This window comes from Mixophyes fleayi, chromosome 2, assembly GCF_038048845.1.
Source record: "Mixophyes fleayi isolate aMixFle1 chromosome 2, aMixFle1.hap1, whole genome shotgun sequence".
Taxonomy (NCBI): Eukaryota; Metazoa; Chordata; class Amphibia; order Anura; family Limnodynastidae; genus Mixophyes; species Mixophyes fleayi.
In genome coordinates, this window is record NC_134403.1 from 25,855,825 (window position 1) to 25,882,999 (window position 27,175).

The 27,175-nt window shown below is 37.6% G+C and overlaps 1 protein-coding gene across 5 annotated transcripts in view; it reads left to right on the top strand.

The window, feature by feature from the left end:
• GRM5 (glutamate metabotropic receptor 5) overlaps positions 1–26,844 on the top strand; it is a 281,674-nt gene extending 254,830 nt beyond the window's left edge. For 2 of the 5 annotated variants that reach the window (XM_075198702.1, XM_075198701.1), the window contains exons 8-10: positions 4,712–5,651; positions 11,870–11,923; positions 19,419–26,844. In XM_075198702.1, the coding sequence (XP_075054803.1) occupies positions 4,712–5,651; positions 11,870–11,923; positions 19,419–20,238 (1,814 nt within the window). In that variant the 3' untranslated portion in view covers positions 20,239–26,844. Of the gene's footprint in view, positions 1–4,711; positions 5,652–6,724; positions 6,762–11,869; positions 11,924–19,418 lie in introns of all 5 variants that reach the window. The other 3 variants (XM_075198706.1, XM_075198705.1, XM_075198703.1) reach the window with 3 other exon arrangements.
• The last annotated feature ends 331 nt before the right edge of the window (positions 26,845–27,175 follow it).

The following is a 27,175-nucleotide window of genomic DNA, read 5'->3' on the forward strand; positions in this document are numbered from 1 at the left end:
GCACCTTATTTGAAAGAGGAGCTTGTAGTTCAAAATTCATAAAAAAGTAAATAAAGTTATTTTTAAAAAAAATGCAAAACAATAGAAGAAAAAAAAGCTTTATTTCAAAATATTTTATTTTAATAACAAAGCATTTTTTCCTGTAGTTATGCCATGTTATTGCCCTTCTGAGAGGTACTTTTAGTGTATCTGTCCTTGAAAATAGGCTTCTCCATGCTTTGCACGGGAAAGCTTCACCAGAGGGCTTTGAAAATAATGTGAAGTTATCTCCTTTTCACAAAAAAAGACACCTTAGTGTTAAGGAGTCTTCTAACACATCACAACTGTTCTTCTTAATTCTTGTAAGAGTCAGATACTGCATATTCACGAGTGATGATCTTAGTTTAGTGGAGAGCAAGAGAGCTTTATTCCCTTACTAAGTATGTGCTATAATAACGTCCTTGTGGATGTCCGAGATTGAGTGTCAGCGAATACGTTCCATAGGTCGTCTTTTGCACTTTGCATTTAGGAAGGCACGTTTATATGTGCTCAACAACCAATGAAATAGACAAACACCAGTCATTTTGGTTTTCTTACTGTATCTATAGGAATCCATTACTTTGAAGGCCACCTGCAACTTACCCTTAATGCTCATGCATCCCACTACATGGAATTATGAGGAAAAAACAATGTGGGGACATAGTCAGTCCCAACTTTTAGAGACGAAGAGGTGGAATTTTAAGAATCATTCTATGGAACCTTCACCTTCATTCCGCATCTGGCTATGTAAATTTGCTTGTTTCTCCAGTTGAATTTCCCCTACAATTTTTTTGGTCCCATTCCATATTATGAGTTTTCTCATGTCACTTGCAAGGAATACTATAAAATAAGGCTCAGTCACACTAACTAGCGAAAGAAATGGATTCAGACACAGTAAAAATAGAGTGTTTGAGAGAGAGAGGAGTGTGTGTGAGAGGGAATTAGAGTGCGTGAGAGTATCTCCCAACATTGTAAATTGGAACTAAAGATGCTCCAAAAGTTTGAACCAAATTTCAACAGTTCGGACATGTTCATGGTATAATCTCCAGTAGACGCTGATTTGATTTTGCACTTCAAAATTTGTGGCTAGCGTTCGCGGTTGCCAATCAAGGGTCACCATTTGAGATTGTCAGTTCGTATCTGAGGTTTGCTGTTCGTGTTCATGATTTGTGTTTTCCGGTCATGATAAAATTAGTATTTCTAAATCAATTTATTTTTTAGTATCTTTACTTTCTCAATTGGAAGATTGGATTTTAAAACCATTAAAATGTATAAACTGTAACTTGAGCTTGTTTGAGCGACCAAACTCAACCATGTGTGAACCAGCTGAAATATTGTAGAGCTTGTTCATTTTGCTAGAATTTAGCTCGTATTTTTGAATCAATATTTTTAACCGTACTGTTCTCTGGGCATCGTCGCATCCCATTAGAGCATACTACATCTCTTGGAGGCTTTCTTAGCACTTCTACAGTTACCCCAATACAACTACCCTCCTCTAAAATCCCCTGAATTGCAGCTTGTGGTGGTGAGTGGGGAGCACCTCCTTACAGTCTCGGCAGTCAGGACATACTGACAGGACGGACTTAGTCGGAACATTGGGACTATTGTGAGGTTTGCTCTGAGAGAGAGAGTGTGTGTGTGAGATAGAGAGAGAGAAAGTGACAAGGAAAGTGAGTCAAAGAGCACAATGAAGCAGAGACGAACTTTAACATCCACAGAGATGTGGGCAGAAGTACAGATGGAAGAATGTTGGCAGTAACTCCACAAGTTGCTTTAACTAGGGGGGGGGGGGGGGGGTTGGCACTGCAGCCTACAGGTTTCTGTCTTTTTTCAATCTTTTTTTGACTGACCTTGTTGATGGGTTCTAAGGTATCCATTTTTGCTGACGATACTAAGCTCTGTTGGGTTGTTAACACAGAAAATTTTAGTAGCCGGATGCAGAAAGATTTAGGCAAAATGCCAAGATGGATACAAAACAGAAAGAAAGTTGTCAGCGCTTATCCTTTAAACTGCATATCTGTGTGTGTCTAGCAAAATGAAAACATGAGGTATTAGTTCAATTTTTGATCAAAAGACTTAAGCATGCATCCCACGTCAAGGGTACCTCATTATATGCAGGTCCTACACTAACCTATATGCTTTAAAATGCCAAGATGGGCAAAATGTATGGATACACATCTAGGCCATGGTAATAAATATGCTAGTTACACATTAAATGGAAAAAATACAATTATTGAAAAGGACTTCGGAATACTAGTCAACAGAAAGCTGAGTAGGAGAATAGAGTGTCACTGGCTGCCAAAGCGAATAGAATCTTCTGATACATTAAAAGAGGGGTAAATGCACATAATGCAGCCACAGTATTACCACTGTATAAGACCCTAGTAAGACCAGGGGGTAAATATATCAAGCTGAGAGTTTTCTGGCGGGTTTGAAAAACCAATCAGATTCTAGCTATCATTTATTTAGTACATTCTGCAAAATGACAGCTAGAATCTGATTGGTTTCTATAAGCAACATCTCCACTTTTCAAACCCGCCAGAAAATTCTCAGCTTGATACATTTACCCCCTGATCATGACTATGGGCACCTCACTGTCAGAGGAACACAAGAGAACTAGAGAGGGTTGAGAAACAGGCAACATCATTACTACAAGGAATGGGAGAGTTCAATTATAAGGAGAGATTAGAAACACTAGATTTGTTTACACCTTATCAATACGTATACATATATTCAAGGTAAAATTTAGTTAATGTATTTTTCATAGAAAATATAGAGGAGAAGGGGTGATCAATAGTGAAGAAAGGTTGCCTTATCAGCATTGGAATGTCCTGTAAAAGGGGATGAGGAAGGAGTTGGTTTCCTCCTAAAAGGCTAAATTGGGAACTGTCACAATGGAAGGTGTTGTTTTGCCTTTCTCTTGATCAACTCTATTTGAATTCATAAAAGGTTCCATTTGGTAACTATATAGGATAGAGGGTAATATGAGGTACATGATTTTGGCACCACACTGTAAGAACTAAATAGGAGTACTAGAGTGGCAACTGTCACACTAAGGGCTTTGTTTTGCCTTTTTAGTGAGCAATGCAATTAGAACTTACGAAAGGTTGAACCTGACAGACCTGTGTTCTTTTTCAACCTTACTAACTACGTATCTATAATTGCATTCATTATACAGAATCATCATAGTATGACTGACCTGTAAGACAGCATAGGTATAAAAGCAAATCAGATGGCAGATATCCAACCAATTATATCAATTACTTCTTGTCCAACAGAAAATATATGTCTTTTGTTGTTTAAAACAATGTTACCACTGTGCTTTAGTATGTTACAGTACTACACATAGGGCTAGATTTACTAAAGGGCAGTTTGCTCAAAACGCTGCTTTTCGGCTATTTTTACGGCGGTTTTCAAACTGTCGGATTTACTAAAGCCCAAACCGCCGTTAAAACGGCCAGAATTTAAATTTTTAAAATCCACCACTTTACAAACCGCCATGCCGATTTTAACAATGATGAACATACAAATAGACCAATTTACTAAGCCGCAAAACAGCCATCCAAATGGCCAAAATAAAAGAGGTGGTTGTGAGTGGCGGGATTGATCAAACTGCTGCTGTTTGATCTATTTTGCCATTCAGAACATAAGAGAAAGCACTGTTGACATATAAATTATTTGGGCGATCATTATTTATTGATTAAGGGGTAAAACTAATTTAATATTAACTTAAGAGGGATTTTTAAAAAATATATTTTTTTAAAGGGGACACTATTATAGCATTATATTATGTGGGAAATGTGAATTTATAATAATATTATCTAATTGTTAATGGTGGATATAATTATTTACGTTGCACAATTTGGCATATAATAATTAAATAATTTTGTCCTCTTAATATAATGAATTTTTTCCCCCCGATAAGTTAATATTAAATTCATTTTGCCCCTTAATCAATATATATAAATTGCCCAAATAAATTAAATGTAAATTGTGCTTTCTCTTATGCTCTGAATGGCTAAATAGTTCAAACACGGCTCCCAAGTGGCCTTCACTTGCTGCTCCCATCTCCTTGGTCCTTTCCCCATCAACAACAGCCCTAGCTTATTATCTACTTTATATGCAGCCGAGATTCACCCACCCCATTGGGTGAAGCTGATCTTGTCATAACGCAGAGAATAAGACTGAACTACCCAAAATCCACATCATGTGACCTCTGCACAATGCAAGGTGGTCACGTGACACGTGTTCTTCCCTCCTTCCTCAGCATGACCATGATTCCTACTTATTTAATTATTAAGCTGCAAGGTAAGGTAGTTGGGTTAGCGTTGAATATCTGGTACTCCCAATAAGGGGTGAATTATTGACTGTGGGGCATTTTCTGGCAGTAGGGGGGTCTGAGGGCATATGGAAGGTCTAATGGGCATTTGGGAGCAAATTTGGGGTCCAAGTGGCATATGTAAATTCTGAGGGGCATGTGGGTCATTCGAGGGCTTTGTTTTCATTTAACAAAAGGGTAATGTGCAGCCCTTGAAGTGCTTTAGACTGTGCACCACTGCTCAAAAATATTATGTCTGGAGTCTATGCAAATTTGTGTTTTCTATCCATTCCTTTTAAAGACCCCGCTTGTTACCTTTAGTGAATTTAAAATTGTCAATTTATTTTCACTGACTGTGAAATGTTTGTATTTTAGGATGTATTCGGATCCCGGTGGAGTATCTCAGGTGGAGCGACCCTGAGCCCATTGCAGCTGTAGTTTTCTCATGTCTGGGTCTACTGGCGACAATGTTTGTCACAGCCATATTTATCCTGTACCGGGATACTCCCGTGGTGAAGTCGTCCAGCAGAGAACTCTGCTACATCATTCTGGCGGGCATCTGTTTAGGCTACCTGTGCACTTTCTGTCTTATAGCAAAGCCACAACGGATTTACTGCTACCTGCAAAGAATTGGTATCGGCCTTTCCCCCGCTATGAGCTATTCGGCCCTTGTCACCAAAACCAACCGCATTGCACGGATTCTGGCTGGGAGCAAGAAGAAAATCTGCACCAAGAAGCCAAGGTTCATGAGTGCCTGTGCACAACTGGTCATTGCTTTTATCTTAATCTGCATCCAATTAGGGATCATCATTGCTCTGTTCATCATGGAGCCTCCGGATGTCATGTTTGATTACCCGAGCATTCGAGAAGTCTACCTGATTTGCAATACCAACAATCTAGGAGTAGTGACTCCCCTTGGCTACAATGGCTTGTTGATCCTGAGCTGTACTTTCTATGCATTTAAGACTAGAAATGTACCAGCCAATTTCAATGAAGCCAAGTATATCGCTTTCACCATGTATACCACCTGCATCATTTGGTTAGCCTTTGTGCCAATATATTTTGGAAGCAACTACAAAATTATCACTATGTGCTTCTCGGTGAGTCTAAGTGCCACGGTAGCACTCGGCTGCATGTTTGTGCCAAAGGTATATATCATTCTTGCAAAACCGGAGAGAAACGTCCGCAGCGCCTTCACCACCTCCACCGTGGTGCGCATGCACGTGGGGGATGGAAAGTCTTCTTCAGCCGCCAGTCGCTCAAGCAGTTTGGTCAATTTGTGGAAAAGGAGAGGATCTTCTGGAGAAACATTAAGGTAAAGGGAACAAATTAAAATTGTCTTTTTTGTGTGTATTTAACTATTCTGTGCTCGATTTTTGTTCAACTTTCCGGTAAACATATTAATGTCTTTTTATTTAATTTTTAAGCATGTATTATATGTATATAAGTATATCTCACATTGATACATTTTGTTTTATATAGCTTACAAAATGTTTTTTTTCCCAAAGGTGAAGTATTCCCTCTTACCCTGTAGAAACCCGTGAAATATATCTATGGTAGCCTTGTATCTTTATATGGCCAAAACAATTCTCTGTGGCGACTAATACTCCTAAATTATTAGGGTAAAACATTATTTCATAGATAGTTGTGAGCTTCTTCATCTTAAACAAAATGATTAGACGCCTATCAATGACTGAATATCACATGGTGTTTTAGACTGTAATGAATAAATTAAAACAGTGTATTTCTTTTCAATGAACGAAGTCAAAATTTTATTTCATTTTGCACAGCAAATTATAATGTGTCTTGATAATAGTTGTTTCATTAATATGTCTGTTGCAGGAGACCATATGGAAGGGAGACAATTAGATAACTATTTAAGAGACATTCCAATAAAATATTCTTTAATATACAATATTGGTGTTACCATTTTCAAATAAGCATGAGTCTTATTACTGTACACCCTTCAAATAGTGGGAGCTACTTGTCATTGGTTGTAGAGGTCACTACTGGATGATACAGAGCACAGTATAAAAATAATATCACAGAACAGGGTAATAATGTAATATAGATGATTTTTGATTGTTCCTTATAAATGTAGTGATCTGGAAATGAAAGCATTAAACTGAATCTAACGAGAACCATAAGGAACATGCAGTTTAATGCAACCCTGCACAACAAGTTTCATTTGACAGACTGATAAAAAATTGAAGTGTAAATAACGGATAATGCAGGCCGGCCCAGAAGTAATTATATCAGATATCATTGCAATTTTCATTGCTAATGTTTGTTTCCTCATCATTTTTAATGTTTTCACTCTTATTGTCTTCCCCGTTTCCATATTTCATATTTATTCTCATGTTCATAGTTTGTTTTTTGTTTTTCCAGTCTTTGCACCTCCATCATCAGACCTTCCGTTCCAGATGTAAGTCTTGTTCCGATGAACCAAAAGCTTCCTGTCCATTTTTTGTTCCCCCCATGATCTATCATGTTTGTTCAGACTTCAAGTAGTATATCAGTAACTATGTTCAAACCTGTCTATGTCATGCCAATTATATCTTGGATGAGTAATATTAAAAAAAAATATTAATCTAAAGATGAGCTTACCACACTAAAATATGTTCTTATCCTAAGTATGGAATTGCGTTTTATAAAATTCATAATACTTTTCATGTAAATTACTATTAATTTAAATACCTTTAAGTAGCTTTAATTGTAGTATGTAGTCTATAGTTTAAAGACTAACTGTTCCTTTTGAAAAATTCTAATGGACTTCAATTAAATAGCTTATTATTTACGTTATCCTCTCCCAACCACAAGCTATGTTTTTCTCCTGAAATCCGTACATGTAAGGCAGATGGAGTTTTGCATTAGCGTACGATAGATATCTTAGGTATCTTTTGATGCCCAGTAGCCCAACCAATGCAGATGCCATAAGGAAACCAAATGTTAGCACCACTGACTATAATGATGAAAGCGTTTTTTTAACCCCTTTAGAATTTTGATTATCATCAATTTGGAAAATGATCTATTCAATACTGTGCACAGCATATTGAAATTAAAGTTTCATGACAGTTACCCTGTTAGATCATTCAAACTGGGGTAAGCAAAGAGAGTTGCAAAGTTCCACAATAGAATCTTTGAATTCCAGTTTTGCATTTCCATTCTGTCAAATCTGTGGTCTATGAATAGAGCCGGGACTGCAACAGTGTCAATTCATGCCGCTCTGCGGTGTGGTTGCGGCAAGTGTAGGGAGCTCTGCGATGTGGTTGGGGAAAGTGTAGGGAGCTCTGCGATGTGGTTGCGGCAAGTGTAGGGAGCTCTGCGATGTGGTTGGGGAAAGTGTAGGGAGCTCTGCGATGTGGTTGGGGAAAGTGTAGTGAGCTCTGCGATTTGGTTGGGGATAGTGTAGGGTGCTCTGCGATGTGGTTGGGGCAAGTGTAGGGTGCTCTGCGATGTGGTTGGGGAAAGTGTAGGGAGCTCTGCGATGTGGTTGGGGAAAGTGTAGGGAGTTCTGCGATGTGGTTGGGGATAGTGTAGGGAGCCCTGCGATGTGGTTGGGGCAAGTGTAGGGAGCTCTGCGATGTGGTTGGGGAAAGTGTAGGGAGCTCTGCGATGTGGTTGGGGAAAGTGTAGGGAGTTCTGCGATGCGGTTGGGGATAGTGTAGGGAGCTCTGCGATGTGGTTGGGGAAAATGTGTAGGGAGCTCTGCGATGTGGTTGGGGAAAGTGTAGGGAGCTCTGCGATGTTGTTGGGGGAAAGTGTAGGGAGCTCTGCGATGTGGTTGGGGAAAGTGTAGGGAGTTCTGCGATGTGGTTGGGGATAGTGTAAGGAGCCCTGCGATGTGGTTGGGGCAAGTGTGGGGAGCTCTGCGATGTGGTTGGGGATAGTGTAGGGAGCTCTGCGATGTGGTTGGGGAAAGTGTAGGGAGTTCTGCGATGTGGTTGGGGATAGTGTAGAGAGCCCTGCGATGTGGATGGGGCAAGTGTAGGGAGCTCTGCGATGTGGTCGGGGAAAGTGTAGGGAGCTCTGCGTGGAATGCTTAAGGCCAAATTCTGTTTAGAAACATGATCATTTTGCACCCATTTTCAGAATGAGGTGATTGTTATGTGGAGCAGTTCTAGAAATTTCTCTCATCTCGGCTAAAAAATGTAGCAAGGATCCTTTAAAAGAAAATTGAAAAAGTAAGTTCAAAACTGTCTTTCCTTTTTGCATAAAACCAAAATGAGCATAAAACATAATCGTATGAAATTAACATAAAAATTTCACAACATTGATTACTGGTCACTAATTTGTGAAACGCTTCTTGATTTAATTCTCTTCTGGTTAACCTTCTTAGAAGAGAAACTGCATGCTAAAATAAAGAGCGCACTGAAAGATTGAAAGATTTTATTTATATAGTATTTGTCAATTTCTTTAATTCATAACATAACATAAATATATAGAACAAAAAAGTAATTATTTTGCTACTCTATGGGCAAAACTTTGAATGGAAACCATTAGTTGTTTCCACGTGTGTTTATTCAGAGGCCAAAAACAACTTTTGCACTCAAGCAATTCTTTTTTTTTTGCACTTAGAAAATAGACTCTACGCTCTTATGTCACATCCCTCATTGTGAAACTGTTCCATAACAAATGTATAACTGTCAGTGAAGAAAGAAAGCATCTAGTTATGTGAATCATTCTAGCAACTAGCTCATAATTACCATCCTTCCCTCAACACAATGGTACTTTTTACTTATTCATCCAAAAGCTGCTTATCCGCACATTGTGAATTCTACATTTTTAATATACAGTAGGGAAGCTGGCAAATAATTCAGCTCTCAATTTTAATTTTCAGATACGGTCCGAGATTTATCTGGGAACTTAAATTATCTTTTAAATGCATTTCTTACTTTCAGCGTGAGGCCTATTGTACTTAAAAATACAACTGCGAAGAAAGCTTATATAATACACAAGTAATGGCAGTGCTTTTTTTGTTATAAAACTCACCGGAACTGAGTTCCAGCACCTTTTTGTCGACGGATTTTCCAAGTTTTAAGAGTAACTTTTGAATATTTGATGTTTAGTCCACGTGGACTTGAATTGGTGGCAAAATCATTAAAGAGGTGCATGCGGGCTGCTTGTGTGTCGAGTCACTGCTCGGCTTGTGGCGCTGCTCATCTTGTGATTGGTCGTGTGGTCGCGCGCTGAGTGCTTACTGCGGTTCGGCGACCGTTATGGTTCGTTACACAACTAACGTATGTTGGTGTGTGTAATGTAAGTGACTACGTGATGTAAGTTCCGGAACCTTTTTTCTTAGAAAAAAAAGCACTGAGTGATGGTAATATGTGTATAAACTCCTCTGAATAAGAGTTCTGATGTCATTGGTTCAGTGTTCATTAAGAAATCTTGTGTATTATATGGAATAATGCATTGTCATACTGTAAATTATAATGCATATTACATGCCACTTTGAATGTATGACTTGTATAAAAAGCTCTCAGTCTGTAGACTCATGCTTTTATATACTCACAGAAACCCTTTATGACTTCTAATATCCTTACAATTTACAGTAGTGAGTGAATGATCCTCTATAAAATATACAGTTTTATGCATAAGTTTGGGTGCCTCTGGTCAAATTGCATGTTTCATTGCATCTGTAAGTGATAAGAAGATAAAACAACCTTTGCAGGGTCAAACTTAAACATGTCACTACTGCTCATTATAATGCACAATTACTATTTATTTTGCAATCAAACAGATTGAGAAAAATAAAGCTGTGAATGTGGGAAGTGCAAAAGTTTGGGCATCTTGTAGGTCAGTACTAAATAATATCTCTGTTGGCAGTTGGCTAAAAACCTTGTTTTTCTAGCGTTAGAAGTTTTTTCCACTCTGTGCAGAATTATTTCTTCTCTTTCTCCTTCTCTCCTTCTCCTTCTTCTTTTTTTCCTTTTCCTTTTTCTTCTTTTCCCTATACTTCTTTTTGTTCTCATTCTACTTCTTTTCTTTTTCCTTCTTCTCCTTCTCTTCTTCTTCTTCTTCTTTTTCTCTTTCTCTTTCTTCTCCTTCTCTTCTTCTCCTCCTTTTCTTCTTCTCCTTCTTTTTCTTCTCTTTCTCCATTTTCTTCCCCTTTTATCCTTCTCCTTCTTGTCCTTCTTCATTTTCTTCTGCTTCTTTGTTTTGTTCTCTTTCTCTGTTTTCTGCTTCTCCTTCTACTTCTCTTTTCCTTCTCTTCTTCTCCTTCTCCTTCTTCATTTTCTTCTTCTTCTTTTTCTTTTGCCTTCTTTTCCTTCTTCTTCTTTCTTTCAACCCATCCACGCAGTAACTGTGCTGTGGACCTGTAGTCAACTACTCTGGTGTCAGTTTACACTTTCTGCAGGTCCTTAGCAGTGATATGGGTGGCATGGAGGCACAGTAGTTAGCGTTACTACCTCACAGTGCTGGGTCCACAGGGTCACTTTCAGGAATTTTTATGTTCTCCCAATGGTTATATGGTTTTTGCTCTCTCTCAGAAGACAAAAATATACTGGTTGGTTCATTGACTTCTTGCAAAATTATTCTTAGTATGTGTTTCTGTGGTTGAGAATTTAGACTGAAACCTCCACTGTTGTTGGGTCTGATGTGAATGATTAAATATTCTCACTGTAAACTGCTACATAATACATTGTTGCTATGTAGATAATTGTTAATAATAAGATGTTAATTCTGCTTTACATATCTGACTAGTCTACGAATAGTTCTATTTCAGATTTTTATTGGTCTTCTAGATCTTGCCTTGACTTTAACAGTTTCCTGTAGCTTGCATTTCCTAATGATCTTTTTGACAATAGAAATTCTAAGCTGAAACCATTTATACATCTATTTAAAGCCTTCTACTGCTTTGCAGTAGTCAGTAATCGTTATTGTCAAAACCTCAGTCGGAGGCTTGGTGGAGCCCATGGTTGTTGAACAAAATACAAAATCCTGAAAATTAGTAGGCTCAGGGTATTTATTCAATGCTAGAATTGTTTTCACCTTGCATAATTTAAGGTCTAATGAGTCAATTTTATGTTTGAAAAATGTATGAATGAATGGCCTGGAAGTGTGCCCAAACTTTTGCACATGCCACTGTTTCATTGTTTACAATGTTACATTTAGGAAATAAATAGTAATCTAGCATTAAAATGTGCAGAAATATTCCTCTTCCCTCCCTTACCCTACAGTATCGCACAGCCCAGGTTCTTCCAGGGCAGGATTTATAAGCAACGTGGCCTTGGGAAAAACGGCTGCATGGGGCAGCACCCAGACCTGCGGAAAGGAAGGACTCTATCAGAAATTGGTCTTAATGCATCTTGACATTAGTACCCTGCAGAGGTTGCGATAATTAATTTTCACTAACGGATACGTTGACACTTCCAATTTGACCAGGGGTGGCGCAAACTTTTGCATACAACTGTGTGTGTGTGTATATATATGATAATTAGAAAACATAGGCAAGAGAAAGTTGAATACAGTTTAATTACATTTACATTTTACGTTATTTATTAACCCATCAAACTTACTTTCTTCTAGCATTTCATTTACTCCTGGGCCTACTCACACCTATTGTCAGCAACCAATTGGAATGTAAGAATCTATTTTCAAACTCTAATCTCTGTCGTGTAGTGCTAGATAGGCACAAAACAAGTCAGTCCAGCTGCTCTATGTCATGTACGTCTGTGTATTGTTTGTCGTCTCAGACGTGACAATTGGCTTATGTCAAGTGTTCATTAAGGTAGAACTATTTGGTCAGTTAAAGATAGGTAATTTATATTGGTGGACATGACAGGGGTATTGATGAAGTTAAGCTATAACCAGTGCAATCAGAACCTGTCTATAAATTTAAACTGAGTTCATTTTGAAAGTATCCAAAGTATTAGTTATGCACAGGAGATATCACATACATTATCATTGTTTCTGACACTAATGCATTTATCAGCATATACAGATTGCAAAGTAAGTAAGGGTATAGAATACAATACAGAGGAAACAGTGGAACTACAGAAACATACCTATTTGGGGAAGTGGTCATGGGCCGCGGGTTTAATTGTGTCCTGACGAGGAGTGGTTGTGTGCACACTAATGCCACTGCACCAACACTGTGGGGGGATTCAATTGGCCGTGTTACTGTGGAAAGTGACGCAGCCTGCACTCTATTACCATCAATACGGTAATATTATCCCGGAAATCAGCATTAAAAATGATCGCACTAACAGCAATAATGCGCAGTATTACTGTAATAACGGTAATAGTGCACAGGACGTGTTACTTTTGGCAGTAACGCGGCCAATTGAATTCCCCCCTGTATGTTCAGACAGAAGGTAAGTACTGTTGTTTGCAGATCACAGCATTGTTGAGTTCCATATGGATATTTTGTATGTGCGGCTGGCAACTCCCGACCTCCCCTCTGGAGGCTTCCGTTCTGCTCTTTTAGACTTGTGCAATCAAGCTCTAATGGAGTGGAGAGGACACATTTTAGGGACATTACTAGTTTTGCGGAGGGGCACATACCCATTTTTCACTCAACAAAAACACTTGAACTTCACCCAACTCAAAGCTGGTGGAGATCGTGTTGTGTCGCCTAATTTTAATATGATGCACTTTGCACCTTCCAATTGCACAAGAGCTGAGAAGAGTATTTCCAAGCGCACAGTAAAGCATAGCGTCTTACATATGTAGTAAGTGCCGGTGTCCTTTCACTCTCATATTGAATTTATGTTATACATGAGGCTAAACAGAACTGTATTTTGGAAGGAAAACTGATAGGTTTTATTTAGTTAAAGAGTGATTCTAATGTGGTCGGTGCTTCCACCGTGTGTGACGTTTACACTTTTGCTTAGTGCGCCTCTTTCGATTCTTCCACTTCCCTACAAACTTAGGCGCACCTCTAGTTATGGAGGCACTTTCAAAGAGCGTAAAAGTAGACACGAACCTTGAAGTGCGCTGAGCGCACCGTATAAGCGCACTGTGTATACTGTGCACATGTCCAGTGCGTGTCATAAATTAGTAGTAAAAAAGTAGCAAATTGTTGAGACTGGCCATAACAAAACTATATTACTATCCAACAAACAGGAATGGTGGGACATACCAGTCTCTGATATAGTATTTCTAATGAATAGCCATATATAATAAGAAGAATTATAACTAACAATAAACTGGCATATATGAAACCAATTAAACACATTGCTTCCTGAATATCTGTCTGTTGCACAATGTTTGTCTACAAAAATATACCATATTGCTTTATGATGTTATTTTCCATAGAATATATCAATATGCAATTATATAAATGTCTATCTGTAATTCTATGTAAATTTGTGTTTTCTGTCCATTCCTTTCAAGTATGGGTTTCTTGTGGTAAGTAAAAGATGTGATGCAGTATGAATATATTATACTATGTCACATGATCTTGTGCCTATCAGTGTTACCTTCTCTCCTAATGTGCGCTTTACCCTTTAGAGTAGAATAGTAGTAGCTTCATAGAATCTGTTATCACATTCCTTATCATCCTTTCAAAATTGATATATGTAAAATTGGTTCTTGTACATTGTATTTTTGATGATATAAGAGGTGCCAGGTTTCTAATTAGGTTTAATATTCACATACCTATAGGCTTTAGCTATTATAAGTGAATACAAACTAAATTCGTAATTTTGTATCTACATGCCTCTTTCCCAACATCTCGTTATCGTTATTTTTACTGGGGGAAGTAGATAGTTGATAAAGACCAAGGGCCTTATTCATCAAGAAACGTAAGTCCCGTTGCGTGCAATATATTGCGTAAAAATGATCTGCGCATGCTCAACAACGGACTTTACGTCTGTGAACACAATCAAGTTCGAATGCAAATGACACTTCCGACAGCCTATGATTTGAAGGGAGGACCGGGGAAGGGAAGGGGAGTATGCACATTGGCAAATTGTGTTCACTTTGCGTTTCTTGATTAATCAATCCCCATGTAGCAAAAAAGAAAGAAAGGGAAAAATATGAACAAAATAAATATTCATATACTGCCCACAAATAGTTCCACTGTAGGCATGTAGGTTACCTTAATAGTAACAAGTATCATCCTGCAAGCATCTTTTCTTTCAAGACTCCAGATCTACCACTGCCCATTTAACTATTTACTATATATATAAAATAGTAAGTTGATTGAATTTTGCTGCAATAATTACAATACTGTTATATTAAAATGATGTGGATTATTTAAGACAAGACCCTGCATTGCAACTTAGGCTGCCTTGTTTTGTACCATTCGTTCCTTTTTCCACACAGTATGCAGGTAGGTTCATACCCCAATTTGCATATAGTTTATCTACTATTGGGTGGTCACTGTGCCTTATTTGCAGCACTACTGGGCTATATTATTATTATTATTATTATTATTATTATTAATAATCTTTATAGGGCACCACATGAGATCTGCAGAGCCATACAGAGGGAAACAACAAGATACTACATGGTATAACAGTACAGTACAATAAACAAATAACACTACAACTCACAACACAGCTACTTATAGCCTGGAAAAAAGTTATAGGTAATGAGAACTGGAGGGAAGAGGGCCCTGCTCACTAGAGCTTACAATCTAAAGGGAAAGGGGCAGACAAACAATTGACACATGGGGTGAGCCAATGTAAAGGGGATCTGAGGAAAAGAAGCAAGAGAGGGAGAGATAGAGGATGGTAGAGGGTTACGTATACTACATGATGGAATATTCAAGTGGAGGACTGTTAGGCTTTCTAAGCAGGTGGAGATCATTCCAGCCATGGGGAGCAGCACGGGAGAAATTTTGGAGAAGGGAGTAAGATGTGGTTACAAGAGAGGAGGAACATCAATGTCATTTACCAACCAGAGAGGGGGCTGGATGGAGTATGTATGGAGATAAGCTTGGAGATGTAGGGGGCAGTGGATTTGGAGAGGGCATTGTACGTGAGGGTGAGGAGTTGAAGAGAATTTTGTAGGGTGAAGGGTTGCCAGTGTAAGGTTTGGCAGAGAGGGGTGGCAGACGTGGACCAGCGAGATAGGAAGATAATTATAGCTGCAGCATTAAGATCAAAGAGGAGTGTGATGGGAGCGGAGGAGTCCAGTAAGGAGAAGGTTGCAGTAGTCGAGACGAGAAATGATCACTAAGTGCATAAGAGTTTTGGTGTGATCCTGGGGGAGGAAGTGTCTTATATGGGCGATGTTGAGGAGCAGGAAGCAACAGGAGTGGGCAAGAGATTGTAAGTGTGGGATGAAGGAGAGGGAGGAGTCAAGAATGACACCTAGGCAGCGAAGTTGAGGAACAAAGGAGACAATGGTGTTGTCAACAGTGATAGAGAGGATAGGAAGGGAGGAGACTCTTGAAGGAGGGAAGACAATGAGTTCAGTTTTGTCCATGTTAAGTTTGAGAAAGCGTAGGGACATCCAGGAAGAGATGGCAGAGAGGCAACAGGACAACTGAGAGAGGAGGGAATGGGAGAGATCAGGAGATGAGCGATAGAATTGAGTATCGTTGTCATAAAGGTGGTACTGGAAGCCGAAATAACTGATGAGTTCACCCAGAGAGTAGATGTATATTGAAAAGAACAGAGGGCCAAGAGCAGAACCCTGTGGGACTCCTACAGGAAGGACGGATGGTGGGGAGGAGGAACCAGAGGTAGAAACAGAAAAGGAGTGGTTTAGGATGTGAACCATGAAAGAAAGTGTCAGAAAGGCTAATGGAGTGACAGTGTGGAGTAGGAGAGGATAATCTACGTGTCAAAAGCCGCAGAGATGTCCAGGAGGATAAGCAGGGAGAAGTGGCGTCTGGATTTGGCAGAGAGACGATCGTTGATGGTTTTGAGCAAGGCAATTTCTGTGAAGTGGAGAGGGCGGAAGCCAGATGGAGAGGATTAATGAGGGAGATGTCAGAGAGGTAGCTGCTGAGACGATTATAGACAAGCCACTCAAGTATTTTGGAGGCAAAGGGGAGAAGAGAAATTGGGTGGTAGTTAGAGAATAAGGTGGGGGTCAATATTATTTTTTTAAGAATGCATGAGACAAGAGCATGTTTAAAGGATGAGGCAAAGATTCCAGTGGAGTGGGACAGATTGAAGAGGTGAGCAAGGTAAATTTGGAGTGCCAAGGTTGGGGTTTAGAGCAGCAAAGGTGAACAGAAGAGCAGTGGTGAGGGTGTGGTTGCAGAGGGAGGCAGTCTGTTTGAGGCAGGCCAGGGTGGAAAGAGAAGAGTTTCAAGCAAAGAGGCAAAAATAGCAGGATCAAGAGCAACAAGAGCATCTAGTAAATTTAGATTTTGGTGTGGGGTGGGGTGCAGGAGATTAGGAAGGAGTGAAGGAGAGGAGATGGTGATCAGAGAGTGGAAAGGGAGAGTTGGAGAAGTCAGAAAGAGCACATTGATAGGAAAAGACAAGGTCAAAGGAGTGACTAAGACAGTGGTTGGGGGAAGAGGCCCATTGTGAGAGGGCAAAGGAGGAACAAAGAGCAAGAAGTTTGATGAATGTTGAGTCTGTGGGGCTGTCAATGGGGATGTTAAAGTCACCTAGGATGATGGAGAGGAGGCCTAAGGAGAAGTAGTGGGGAAGTCAGGCAGCAAGATTAACAATAGATTGTGAAGTGGGACCAGGAGCGTGGTAGATGACTGAGACATGGAGATGGATGGGGTAGAAGAGACGGATAGAGTGGAATTCAAAGGAGGAGACTGAAGGGGGGGCTGAGGTGAGATGACACAAAAGGTACAATTTGGGGGATAGGAGGATGCCTACCCTTTCGCCTGGATGGGCATCAGGTCTGACCAAGTGGATAAAAGAAAGGCCTTCATAGGAAAAAGTATTGGGGGAAGTAGTGTCAGTGGAAGAAAGCCAGGTTTCTGTGATGGTAGGAAGTTTAAGAGAGTTGGAGATGAAGAGATCATGGATAGAGGGCAGTTTGTTGCGGGTGGATCTGGAATTCCTGAGAGCACAGAAGAAAGGGAGATAGGGAAGTGGGGAGATATGGATGACATTGGCGGGGTTGCTGGTGCATGGGGGTGGGCTGGATTTGGGACGGAGATGAATACAGGTTGTAAGGATGGGTTAGGGTCCACATGGTGAAAGACTAATGGAGTAGGGAGAGGAAGGATAGAAGGGTTCTATATAGACTATATATGGGGTATAGGGAGCATTGGCAAAATAAAGTTGGGTCACAGAATGACACCCACCCTGAATCACTGCCTTTTTCAATGGTGAAAGAATTCCTGTATCTCTACACCTTATAGCACTTGACAAACACACTCACCAAAATGTTGCCTTGGTGATCATGCAATAATGTTCAAGGTCAAGTACCAGGGGCAGGTTGGGCTGAGCGGCATCTGCCCCCTGGGCCGGTCCCATAGTGGGCTATCCTGGGCTGGGTCACCTGCATTTTGTTTCCTTTAAAATAGGCTGCTGAGTCGAGTCTTGCCCCCCCAGGCTAAAAGTTGAGGGTTAGGGGGCATCAATTTTCCTTCTTGCCGCAGTTACTAAAATTTCTAATTACGGCTCTGTGCAAGCATATGGCTTTTATGAGACAACCAGAGCCTCTACTTGTATATTCTTTTAGTATTGATATTCAGAGGTGCAGGACTAAAGCTAAAATAATATACTGTCATAGTATATTAATATACTGTAATCATGTGAAATAAGTACTGACAAACGTTTCTTCTTTCCCCAATCTTACTTGTCACATATCTCCCACCTCTTATGCTGGCCATCTGTGCCGATTTGGTGATCTAATATGATGGTTTTAAACAAATTGTTAAAAATTGGTTTAGTGCGTGCATGACAGACCATCATAAATCTTACAATCTGGACAACTAAGTCATTCAGAAAATGTAATGGTCAAATTGGAACATTTTGGTCAACTGTCATTGATGAACATTCGGATCGTGGTGTGCTTTAACTTTATAGCCAGATCCAAATTGTTGTGTAATCTGATTGATTAGCAACTTACATGGTTTAAAATATAGACATTCTGTGAGTGCTAAATTGGCCACCGCTCTGATTACTTAGCAGCCAAAGGGGCTATTCGGAACCCCCTTTTGCTCATGAACTGATTTTATACATATATATGATTTATTTTTTAATTAAAAAAATCAAATGTTTGAAGGCCAGCACCTGAGAAATTACAGAGACCTGCCACTGATTCTTAAGATTAGTGTACACAACAATAATGTTGTGTTTAGCGTCCATTTTTGCCCCTCACCTCACATCTTACTTGTTCTCCTCTCCTCCCTTTTCTCTCTTTCAAGCTGTGATTACGTAAAGACAGAAAGGATTACATACTGTACATAGCATAGAAACAGTACTGACACCGACCAAGAGAACTATTTATCTTCACTATGTACTATTTTATATAATCTGTGTGTTGCTAGCCCAGATAATGAAATCTGTAATTTATGGGATCCCTGCTCTCTACAGCCAAGGAGCTAACACAAGCTTACCCTTGTCCTCTGGGTGGTAGGGTTTACATTCCAATTAGAACACAGATGTCAGCATTTAGTAATTAACATGCATTCAGTCTGGGCAATTGTGTAGAATACCATTAAACAAACAGGAGTGGATTAAGAATAGGGAGCAAATTCTTCATGTGGAGCAACTTTAAAATACATGACCTAATTTAGAGTAGTAGGGGGACCAAGCCAATCTTTAAAATGCTCATTAGAAGCAGAGGTGGCTTGTATTTGTGTGCAGCATGCAAAAACATGCAGTATTTGTCCTTCATGCAAAAATTAGGTTTGCATTTGCAGCCATTGCAGTCCTTGCAACATGGTTTCCCCAGGTGCTAATTCTGTACCTCTGCACCTAACTCTAAATCAGACCCATAATATTGCATAATATAACATGGTAAACTATTCCATAACTTTGTCTGGATGAGTACAGTGAAGACAGGTCTGAAGTAGAAGATAAATTGTCCAAGGTCAAGATGACTAATATATTTTCAACAATATTTTCAACTAATAAATGGCAAAGGTTTAATAGGGGATTTAAAACTGGCAAGCTTCAATAAAAATGTATAAAGGGTAAATGGTACATTGTGTGATTATTTCTACATTCTCACATTAAATTTCTTACATTTATTTTAGCTCTAACGGAAAATCTGTTACATGGGCACAAAATGAGAAGACCAGTCGGGGCCATCATCTTTGGCAACGTCTCTCCGTCCATGTGAAGAAAAAGGATAGTACAAATCAGACGGCCATTATTAAGCCCTTCTCTAAAAGCAGCACAGAGAACAGATATATCAGCACTTCCTTCCCAGATTCCAGTGCCAAAATGCTGTACGATGTTTCCGAGGCTGAGGAACATTATCCGGTACAGTACCGACCACAGACTCCTTCTCCAATCAGTACTGTAAGCCAGAGAGCTGCTTCAGTAACCCGGACGGATGACGACATCCCCTCATTTCATTCAGACACTGCCCAACGAAGTGGTTCTTCTCAAGGTTCTTTGATGGACCAAATCAGTAGCGTTGTGACCAGATTCACCGCCAATATCAGCGAGCTAAACTCCATGATGCTGTCGGCTAACACACCAGGAACCATTGTGCCCACCCCTCTATGTTCTTCCTACCTGATTCCAAGGGAGATCCAACTACCCACAGCTATGACCACCTTTGCAGAGATCCAGCCAGCCCCTGCTATTGAATTTAACGGTGGGTCACTTTCTGCCAGAAAGTCATCTTCTGACAGCATCAAAGGTAGCAGCTCAGAAGCACCAGTAGTAAAGCAAGATGTTGAGGAGTTGGTAGCTTTAACGCCTCCTTCTCCCTTTAGAGACTCCACTGACTCAGACAGCACCTCCCCTAGCTCCCCAGTATCTGAATCAGCTCTTTGTACCCCATCATCTCCTAAATATGACAACATAATCTTGAGAGACTACTCTCAAAGCTCCTCTTCATTGTGAATGTAAATTTTACTAGTTGGATATCAACAGTGACAGTATGTGCACGTGGTTGGGGGAGGGTGTCACAGATGTTGTTAGCACAGATGTAAAACACCCCCTTGTTGGCAGACAATGCCTGAGAAATACTTCTTTATGGAAGCATCATAACGTTCCACCTTCCCAAGCAGAGCAGGTGTTATTAGAGTGGCCTTAAAATACGGTCCTTTTGAGAAACACTGCTTACACTTGAGGCCTGTTAAGGAGTCGAACATAAGTATAGGAGTATATTATAAGTGCTCTGATTTAATTTAAAGTGGGCTATTTTGAGAAATATTGTGAACAGAGTGGATTGTAATCAACTGTAAAATATATTGTCTTGTTTTGCTTTTGATTCTCTTCCCAGAAGTGAACCTTGATCTTTTATCAAGATTAGAAGACCAAACATGAATGTACATTTTCTAAGACTCAAAATCTGGGACCAAAATGGCAGGCATTTTTCTATGAAGAAACTATAAACACAAAATATCACTACAAATAAACTATCAAAGCATCTCAAAATGTATCAAATATCTGATACGCAACACGAATAACTGACTCTCTGCAGTAAGTGACTGTGTTACGTAGGGCACAACATGCAACATTGTCTATGAATTTTTCTTGTTTTTTCTTTTCTAATTCTTTGTCATTCATTAACTTCTAATTGGTTAAAAACCCATGGGACTGAAATCTACTAGCAATGAAATATATTGTCTATTTCACCGTGTTGCCGACAATACTAAAGTAGCAAAAAATATTTTTTGGAGTACTGTTTTGTAATAACCCTCCTAAGGGTAAGTCGTTTTGGTGAATATAATATTTATAGCAGAATTGTAAAATTACGGTGTTACTGCATCCCTACGTGTTGAATGCTTTTCTTTTCTAATGATTTTTTTATGACAAAAAATATTTGTGTTTCGTTGTTTTTTTTGCATGTAAAAACTAGAAAAAAAAATAAATAAAAATAAACTCAGTGCTACTTAAATAAACATAAAGTACTGATACTGTAGTGGTATAGATTTTAATAAATGGTGTTGAAGCCTTGAATAAGTAAAGACAATATTACCAGAAAGCCATGCTTTTATGTGGCCTGGCTGTTTGTATATATTATTTCAACCTTGAACTGTGACCGAATTGGGTTTTCAAAGCAATACAGAGTAAGGACTACATTTTACTTAAATTAGATTTTTTTTTCCATATATGATAAAATATATATATGTGTTTGGATATCGTTCATTGAAAGTCTATTTTATTTTTTGTATAACAAAATGGTGGAGTTTTGCTATAATTTCATAGCAATTCCAACAAAGAGTTACATTGTATGAAAAATATACATATATAATTCCCGAGAAGTAGATCCATTTTCTGACAGCTATCCTCAGGTGCCAAATATGAAAATAAAAAGGATAGTGTTTTTAAAATGTAATTGCAGTTGATGCTTATTGACAATGGAATCAGCCTTATAAGAATGTAGCCTTACAAGCCAGTTATTTAGCAAAATTGTCTTAGAAAGACATAGACCAGTATGTGAAAACAATTCCAGCTATAAGCACATTAGTTTCCTAATGTTTAGATGTCACCCACACACAATGAAGACCATTTTATCGTTTAACCAATATTAATGAGGATTCAAACTATACATTCAGGCATGTCCTACTGAATTTATACTGCACAGTCTGATGAATATTGGTTTCACTGTGTGTTGGTGGAAAAGAAGGATATATATATAGAAAATACAATTACTGTGAACTTATATTTTATCCTACATTCCAAGAGCATATCAATAAATGCAGCGTATATATTGTATATTACCGAAAAATCTTAACCTGTATTGTGTTTTCCATCAATGTCATTATTTGTATAAAAGAGTTTTCATTTTCATAACAAAATTAATATTTTAGGAGGAGATTTTACCTCTGACATTATTAAAGATAATTGATAAACCTACGTGGAAAATAAGTAATTTATTTTATATTTTTAAGATATTTAAATGCCATGATTATACATATGTCAGTTTAAGACAATTAATTTATTCAGACAGAAATAACTCATGACAGAATTTATAGAGCAGAGATTTAGGTAGATTGACAAACTTCCAGGATACAGTAATAGCAATAATTAGGAATTAGAAAAAAAGAACATTTTGTAAAAAATAAAAATCAGTATTAAAACTAAAAATGTGCCAAGGGGCTATAAGAACATGTTGGATTTGTCAAGCTTGCAATTATTATTGTGCAATTGTACATATTGTTTTGAACATTAAGGATAAACATATTATTTTAGGCATGGAGATTTATTGGGAAATAGATGATTATGGAATGTTAACATTTTTTTTAAATCAACTTAGAGGACATGATTTATGAGTAACTCCATTGTACATTATAGATCTGTGGACCTTGTATATCTCCAAAGTTGCAACGCTTATAATATAAGATGTATAAAAAATACAGATTATACAATATTTGAAACCATCTCTAGTTTTAGATTCTGGCTCAATCAAATGTTCTACATTCACCTACTATTTTATATATTTTTTTTTAGATTGCATGTCTAAAAAAATTAGGGGAAGAAAGAGAAGATGATAAAAATAAGAGTTATTCTTGGTCATCCTTTTAGGCTAGAAGAATGGAGGTTCAATTAGCAACACAGAAAAGGTTTTTTTTTTTGTTTTTTTGTAAAGTAGAAGGAATAAAAATATGGATTGCATTGTAGTGACAATTGGATACATTTGATACTTAATAATTGATTGATTGATTTTTCTGTATGACCAGCCCCTCAAATGACATGGTAATGTTGGTGACCCTAATAAAAATTTCATTGCAGGTTATATTGAAACTGAAAATAGCATCATGAGAATTTTGCCTTTCCCTGAATCAGCACTATTAAGGAGTGATTAAATCCGGGGCACTTGATGACTCCTTATCCTGACCATCTAGGTAACTATATAAGTGCAAAAATAAAAAAGGCAAATTCTTAAAAAGAACCCAGCAATAGCAGTTTATAAATATTATAAATTCTTAACTATTGCCATGTTTCAGGTCCTAACAATTTATAATGTTTCCTTTATATTATAACCTGGACACAATTAAATAATATTGATAGGTTACTAAAGGTAGATTCTTAAATATGGCTCAAATAATAATACAATTGACATACGATTGTTATTAATAATTAAACCATATTTTAAACTTTTACAAAAATAAATAAAAAGAAAATGGATACTGTACAAACTCTAACTACAAAATACTAAAAAGGCTGCACAGACTAATAACTATTATTATTATTTATCTCTTAATTTAATGTTTCTACTTAAGCCATGCCAATGTCATTGATTTATACAGCTTATAAATGTAGGTTATACATTTTGGTGCTAATTATTCTTGATTTGATATAGAAATAGCGTTCATTTGCTGGATGCAGGCATATATTTGATAAGCACAAATTTACAGTCTTTGTACAATGGATTAACGGAACACTGTGCTGACAACTTGGAGCTGGTAACGTTGTCCATTTGTCATGGGCCAAGTGGGTTTCCCACTTACCTTGGGAAACTTCACATTCCTACTGATGCACACTTTTTAGTAGGAGCCAGATCCAAAACTATGAGGTGCTTCCCATGAAAACCTGGACATCACAAAGCAATGTCACATTCCTGAGTTAAGGGTATCAAGCCTTCTACAAAGGAAAAGTGGAGGTGTTGTCCATGGCAACCAATCAGATACTAGCTATCATTTATCTAGTACATTCTAGAAAATGATAGAATCGGTTTGGTTGCTATGGGCAATACCTCCATTTTTCCTTTCCAGTAGGTTTGATAAATCTACCCCTTAGTCGTATTTTTTGAACCTGTGAAAATCTTCCAGCGATACGTGTAGCATTAGCATTTGCTCTGTGGTGGGATCAATTAGTGAACAGAGGGATGAAGTTTGTAGTCCAAGCAAGTCTTTACTAGTCATTGATCCAGAATTTATAGCAATCAGAATTTTAATGGAAGTTAAGTTGGCGATCACCAGTTCCTCTCTTAACATGACTACTACAGAACCATAATAGTCAGCATCTTAAAGACAGGGACAGATGTAAAACTTCAAGAGAAACAATCTATACTGAGTACACTCTATAAGTAACAGGAAGCAGGGAACATTAAGGTAAGTCTCCGTGTTTGAGAACTAACCTACACATTGGATGTGACCATCATCTGTACACAAAGGTCCTTAGCGCTGGTGTTTGCGGTCCCTCCAGCTCTGACACTGATCCGTACCAGTTATATAGGGCAATAATTAATTAAAATTTTGCAATGCAGCATTAAACCAATATTTAATATATGCACTATTTCTGGGCTGTGTACCAACAAAGAAAGTTTGCGAAATTTTCATCATCACACCTTAGTCAGTATGTAATTCTAGCAATTACTTCAGTATGTCACCTTATAAAGATATCCTTTTCAAATGTTCCAGGGATATTTAATTTACATTTTCCTATATTTCTCAGAAGTCATTTCTTTCGAATAGGTATTGCTTATTTGCATAGTATTATATTAAATCATATTAAAGCTCTTCCTAACCTTCTCAATGATTTCAGTGAGTGAAGCTACACCTTAGAAGAGGATCAAACCTTTATCCGTCCACCATTAAAATATCCTTAACAATTGGCACAAATCTACAGACACTAAATCTGAACATTTTACGCATAGAAAAAGTACAGCTTTTATAAGAGCAAGTTTTCCAATACAACTTAAACCAATGGTGTCCTGAAAGATAAAAAAGTCAATACCCCACTTTCGAGTGAATTACTTGGCCAGCAAGGTTATAAGAGCTTGGGTCAAAAAATAAATAAATTGTAAAAAACAACAAACCACAATCATAAACTAACAACCTTCACCCTAACCCTTCCCTAACCCTAGCATTAATCTAAATCCTAAATCTGAACCTGCAACAAGCCTTACCTGTACGTGCGGCCCTCTGAGCTTTCATTTGCGGCCCCCAGCTCCTAAACAAATCTATATCAAACGCTGCATATATCCAGAGTGTGCAATTAGCCCCCAAATTCTAATAATGTAAGCAATCCACATATTGTACAATTTTTTTCCAATTGGAGTATATTGCAGAGAATATTTGTACTGCTATCTTTAGAAAGTTTAATTCATTGTTCTATTGGGATTACAGCTACAAACTACCACTTATGTCAGTGTGCTTCGTAAACGAGGTCCACTATGTACTAGACATAGTCAAAATAATATTTTATAGTTCAAATTATTTTTCTTCGTTTATGCTAGGATTCATTCATTCATTCAGAGGTTGCTCTTAAATTGTATTCATATAAATGATTATATTGTTAATAGGTTGGCATTTATCTATGAACCCAGTCCATAGTCTAAAGTAATTATATAAGCATATAAATATAAACAATCACTAGTACTACTAGTTATACAAACCTTTATTTTCTGTAACATTTATTTTATCAATAATAATTTCCCTATAACGTAATCACATATATCCCAAAATTTATACATGTAGGGGCTAAATAAACCCTTCTTTGATCCACCCCCAATTATCCAATTTTCACATAAACGCTGCCCCTTTCAAGGTCCAATATTAGGACAGTTAGGAGGTATGGAATCAGTATACCCCCATTAAAAACTGTTAATACCAACTTCCGAGTCCTCCCATAACCAATATAAAAATACATTTTCGTGTCAAACAAATGACTACAAAATAGAATAAAATAAAAATAAAATATGATGATAAAGAAGGGCGTTAGTACAGAAGTCGACAGATGCACATTTCATCAATGAAAACCGCTGTGCTTTTTATCCTTGCTGTTAATAAAATAAAATAATTCTGTGTACTATTTAATCCGGTAAATATGTCTGCCTGAAGAATGTTGCTTAGCTAATAGTATTAATATTTAGTGTCTACCCAGTCGGACATATCAATTGTCCAATCCCTCTCATGCTCATAAATTATTCTGTAAAACAATGACAAAGTAAAAAAAAAAGTATATTTAAACTAATGGAGTGCTGTATCATAAGGTGTCTGTGTCGTTTGTAAAGCAGTAATACAGTAATAATACTATAAATGCAAGTGAATAACTAAACTGATAAACATGAACATATACACTATAGTGTAACATGTAAAAAATATCATACTTCTTGGAACCCAGGTGACATAATGATTACAAGTCCCATGTATATGTCTAGATTCATTGTGCCAATACTACAACATTTTTGTGGGCTAAAAGTGCTTGTAATTTATTTGCAAATAACTACTGTATTAACAAGAACAACAAAAAAAAAAGGTTTATAAAAATTGTGACTAATTATTCTTTTTAATTTTGCTGCTGCTTCTGACATAAAATAGAGAATGTACCGTTTTATTTTGATGTTTAACGATGATGATCATGTTTTCATAAGATGTACAAATTGCTTTATTTAGCTTTGTATCTGTAAAAAAAAAATGTAATTTATTTTGAAAGAAAAAAAGAGAAAATTTAAATACAAGGCTTGTTTTTTCCCCCCAGTTTATTTTATGTTATACTTGTGTTTATGGTGTCGGGTACTTTTTTGAACATTATTAAAAATATGTGATACAAGTGGAGGCTTTCTTTTTTTTTTTTCACTCATTTGAAAACAAAGTAATTGATAAATCTGGTGCAATAAGACGAAGTTGGTGCAATAAACCATTTGGGAGGATTTAAAATTCATCCACACATTTAAAAAAAAAAAAATCTTTATTCCTCAATTGATGATACAATGTTTTGAAAGTTAGTGTTATTAAAGTGTCTGCTGACTTTTGGTGGAAAAGTATTTTACTATATATTACAATTAATATTGTTACTAAATTATCTATTTCAGCCAAAGTGCAAAATAATTGTAGTCAGAGTTCTCACATTCCATATTCTTCTGAGTTTGCATATCTCTCATAAA